Source organism: Sinocyclocheilus grahami, unplaced genomic scaffold (assembly GCF_001515645.1).
Source record: "Sinocyclocheilus grahami isolate Dianchi unplaced genomic scaffold, SAMN03320097.WGS_v1.1 scaffold268.1, whole genome shotgun sequence".
Taxonomy (NCBI): domain Eukaryota; kingdom Metazoa; phylum Chordata; class Actinopteri; order Cypriniformes; family Cyprinidae; genus Sinocyclocheilus; species Sinocyclocheilus grahami.
In genome coordinates, this window is record NW_015505447.1 from 698,236 (window position 1) to 702,657 (window position 4,422).

Consider the following 4,422-nt stretch of genomic DNA (forward strand, 5'->3'; position numbering starts at 1 on the left):
GATATGAATCTCTCTCTGTCCTTCTCCCTCAGCTCGTCAGAATAATTGGCCCCCATTGCCCTCCTTCTGCCCAATGGGACCGTGTTTCTATCAGGACATTAATGTGGAGATTAGCCAAAGCTTCCAGCGCACTGTCACCACCATGTACTACTACTGGATGTGTAAGTTGGCTCGGTTTAGTACTGTACGTCTTTTGCAGTGTGTGGATGGTTCTGGTTTGTATCTGTCCTCCATCATTTTTAGTAAATACTTTAATTATGAATTTATCATGCATGCTTTCATCTGTTAAACTGAAATTGTTAGCCTCCTCTGTAGTGATTGACCAATATATTGCCCAGACTGATTAATCGACCATTATTTGGCCATTTTGAGCAGTGAATCTCAAAAGCCTTGTCAATGGACAAGTTTCAATTTTTATTTTTAGTAAATACTGGGTAAAATAAAAAGTGGTAGTTCACCCAAAAGTTGTTATATTAACTCATTTACTCACTCATAACTTATTCATTAACTCACCCTCATGTGATTTTGTAAGATACCTTTGACTAGAACTTGAAATATTACACTCAAAGTTTTTATATAATTGTTTTTATATAAGTATAGCCTTTAATGCTATATTTAAAAAACAAAAAAAATAAAAAATAAATTTGGTTGTTTTAGTGATATTACTTGATTTTAAAATGTAGGTTGTATTTTTTTTATATGTAATATGTAGTTTATATATTATGTTGAGAATCTACTTTTAAAGGTGCTATACAAAATATAGTTCCAAATGACGATTTTATGTTAATGAAATAAGTCAAATGGGTTTAGAAAATGTATTCACCATTATTTCTATCACAGAATTTTCTTTTTTGGTTGAACTTTTGCTTTAGTTTTAGCAGTTTTGTGTATCACCAAATTGTGTTATGTATCACATATCAGCAGTTGCTCCCTAGTATAGCCCTATTGGTCAACCACTACTTCAGTATGTCATTTGGCTTGTTATGCTGCAGTTTTCCTTTATACTTATCTTTCTCTCTCTCTCTTTACCCACTTCTCTCATCTTTTTTTTCCTTGTAGTCACAGCATGCACTTTGCTCTTTAATCTCATCTCCTGTTTGGCTATGTTCTGTGCGGACCCCATCAATGGAGTTGGTTTTGGTCTTGCCATACTCTGGTTTACCCTCTTCACCCCCTGCTCCTTTGTTTGTTGGTACAGGCCTGTGTACAAAGCCTTCAGGTACGTACCACTGTGGTCTCTCACTGAGGGTGGGACACCTAACTTGTCAATTTCTTATATATTTTTTTAGATGTAGCAAACACATTTTTAGCAATACTCCGGTATTAAGTGCATTTAAGGGAATAATCACCCAAACATGAAAATTATGAAAATTTACTCACCCTCAGACCATTCAATATGTAGATTAGTTTGTTTTTTCATCAGAACAGATTTGGAGAAATTTAGCATTGCATCACTCGCTCACCAATGGATCCTCTGCAGTGAATGGGTGCCGTCAGAATGAGAGTCCAAACAGCTGATAAAAACATCACAATAATCTACACAACTCCAGTCCATCAATTAATACCAGAAGATCCATTGGTGATCCAGTGATGCTAAATTTCTCCAAATTTGTTGGAGAAACAATCTCAACTGCATCTTGAATGGCCTGAGGGTGAGCACATTTAAAAAAAAATAAAATGTTTGTGTGAACTTCGGCATAAGTCTTGTTCTGCAGATATGAGTAATTCTTGAAATTATGCCGATTTCTGACACTTTTTGCCTCCTCGACGACAAAACGAGTGGGAAATAAACATGAAAATGTATAATAGTTTGTTATACCATTATGTTAAAATTTTTAGAATTCATTTGTCAGCCAAATGTTTCCAAACATAATTAACTGGTCATTGTGCGCTTCCGTTTCTTAACAGGAGTGACAGTTCCTTCAACTTCTTTGCATTTTTCTTTGTCTTCTTCGCCCAACTGGTGCTTTATGTTATCATGACTATTGGTATCCCTGGCTGGGGCTTCAGGTGAGCGTGACAAAACATTTTAACAAATTTGGTTATCAACCTGTCGATTGTCATTTAGTGTCATTCCATTCTTACTAATTTGGCCACTGGCTTGTTACTCTTTAAATTTTTCTCTTTCTCTCCCATTTGTGTCACAGTGGGTGGATCGTGAGTTTAGCCGCTCTTGGCATAAGCAAGGTAGTGGGTGTGGTCATGATGATAAATGCTGCGCTCTTCACCGCTCAGGCGGCCTTGGGAGTGGTGTTGCTCAAGAGGGTAAATCACATCACCAATAACAGCATCCATTGGCAGTCAAATTAGGGATATAACCTCAAGTATAAGTTGAAAACCATACAAAATGTTTATCTTCATCCAATTTTGAAAATATGTTGTCATCATCTGTGGATTTTCAACTTAAATAGGGTTTGACTGACTTTTTCTTTTGAAACAATGCAATTATATTTTAAATGCAGACTCTTTTCAGAGTCTTTTTTTAATGAAATAAATGCAGCCTTGGAGAGAATAAGAGACTTTAAAAATCCATCCCCAAACTTTTGAACAATGACGTATTTTTTTAACGTTTTTGCATCTTCTCCCATCAGGTTCATTCTATGTACAGGCAGACTGAAGCGAGCTTTGAGAAGGCCCAGGCTGAGTTTGCTACCGGTGTGCTTTCCAATCAGGCAGTGCGCCAGGCAGCCACCGATGCCACCGTTTCTGCTGCACAGGGTGCCTTCACTGCACCCCGGTAGAGAGACATGAATGAAAGAAAAGAAATGAGGTTGAAGAACCTGTTTGCTTACACAGCCTAAAGACAAAGTGACTTCTTCTAGCACTCCTAGACATGGCCAAGTTGTCTCGAAAAACCAACGCACTTACCCTAGACCCATCTTGTATGCATGACTCATAATGATAGTAAAACACCATTGGATTTTCATTTGTATTTGTTGGTCTTGCTGAGCATTAGGCCATTAGTTCGGACATGCAAAAAGGATCTAGGTGTTGGTTGATTGCAAGTTATGGGTTATATATGCTGTCTATGAGGATCTATTATCAACTAATACAATAGTCTTTCTGTTTATCATGCTAGAAAAAGTCACTAATTTGTTAAGACCGTAAAAATACCTAATACCCCAGGAGTTGGCTTACAATTCTTGTCTCTCTTACATTTCTAAAGCTTGTAAGTCTAAGATACAGCAGCCTTGCAGATTCAACAAAGACGTGCCACATTCTGCCTTTGCTTTTCCCTTGACTTCCTTCTTTGTGTGTAAATAGCTGTACATGGCAAGGAGAGGGATCATTTCATTGCTCTAGAATGGAGGTTACCACTTAGAACCTGTGAAGTTTAACTTGCCAAAAGTTTTTCTTAAGCGAAAGAGAGAAATCCCAAATCATATTTTAGAGATTCATCATTCAGGTTATTAGTCTGTTGTTGGATGGATTTCTTCCTTCGACCTTTATTTATGAAAAGCATGTTTTGATGCAGCTTAAACTACTGTATGTACCTCTTTGCAGTTATACACGACTAATGTTTTTTTTTCATGACTTGAGGCAGGTAATTTGTGCTTTGGAATACATAATCATACCTTAATATAAAACTCAACATTTCTTATCCAAATGAAAAGAACAAGATAGGTGCGGTTATCAGTGGCCAACATATTTGTGTTGCTTTTGTAATTTGTAACTTTTATTTTGTTGTTGGTAATTTCAATCTAACGTTTTGTCTAACACTAGGGTGGTGAACTCCGGTCCTGGAGAGCCACAGAGCTCAGCTCCAACCCTAAGAAAAACTCACCTGCCTGTAGCTTCCTAGTAACCCTTCAGACCTTGATCAGCTTGTTCAGGTGTGTTTGATTAGGGTTGAAGCAAAACTCTGCAGGACCGTCGTTCGCCACCGCTGCTATAGTATATACCTACATGAAAGTATTACTTGGTTGTTTTACCGTTACAGTATTGCTGTTGTATGTTCTTGTAACTGTGTTATTTGTTTTAGTAAAGTTCATGAATATGCATATTATAATTTGCCTTTGCACTTACTATATATTAAACTAATAAATGTTTAGTATAGCCTATAATATATGTTTAATATTTTATTTATTTTTCTATATATATTTTTCTTTTGTTGTTGTTATACAAGTATCTTAAAAGTCATTATATGTTTGTTTTAAAATCTTAATGAATAGTAAGGCTTCGATATGAAACAGTAGAGGACATTTTACTTGGTATTTCATCCCGACATGTATGAAAATACGTCCATATTTTTTTCCGTTTTACTTTATCGCAAAAAATTATAAATAGTACAATGTTTTGAATGTTCGAAATTACGCGTCTCCTTGACAACCGACGCTCCTTTCGCACAGAGCCGTTGAGAAACAGTTGCGACCACTGATCTGTATATAAGGACTGGTTATAATGACAGTGGTTTCGACACGC

At 36.5% G+C, this 4,422-nt stretch overlaps 1 protein-coding gene across 1 annotated transcript in view; it reads left to right on the forward strand.

The window, feature by feature from the left end:
* scamp3 (secretory carrier membrane protein 3) overlaps positions 1–3,790 on the forward strand; it is a 9,163-nt gene extending 5,373 nt beyond the window's left edge. The window contains exons 5-9 of the mRNA XM_016291117.1: positions 33–161; positions 1,060–1,219; positions 1,909–2,010; positions 2,148–2,265; positions 2,592–3,790. Coding sequence (XP_016146603.1) covers positions 33–161; positions 1,060–1,219; positions 1,909–2,010; positions 2,148–2,265; positions 2,592–2,741 — 659 coding nt within the window. The 3' untranslated portion in view covers positions 2,742–3,790. The remainder of the gene's footprint in view (positions 1–32; positions 162–1,059; positions 1,220–1,908; positions 2,011–2,147; positions 2,266–2,591) is intronic.
* The last annotated feature ends 632 nt before the right edge of the window (positions 3,791–4,422 follow it).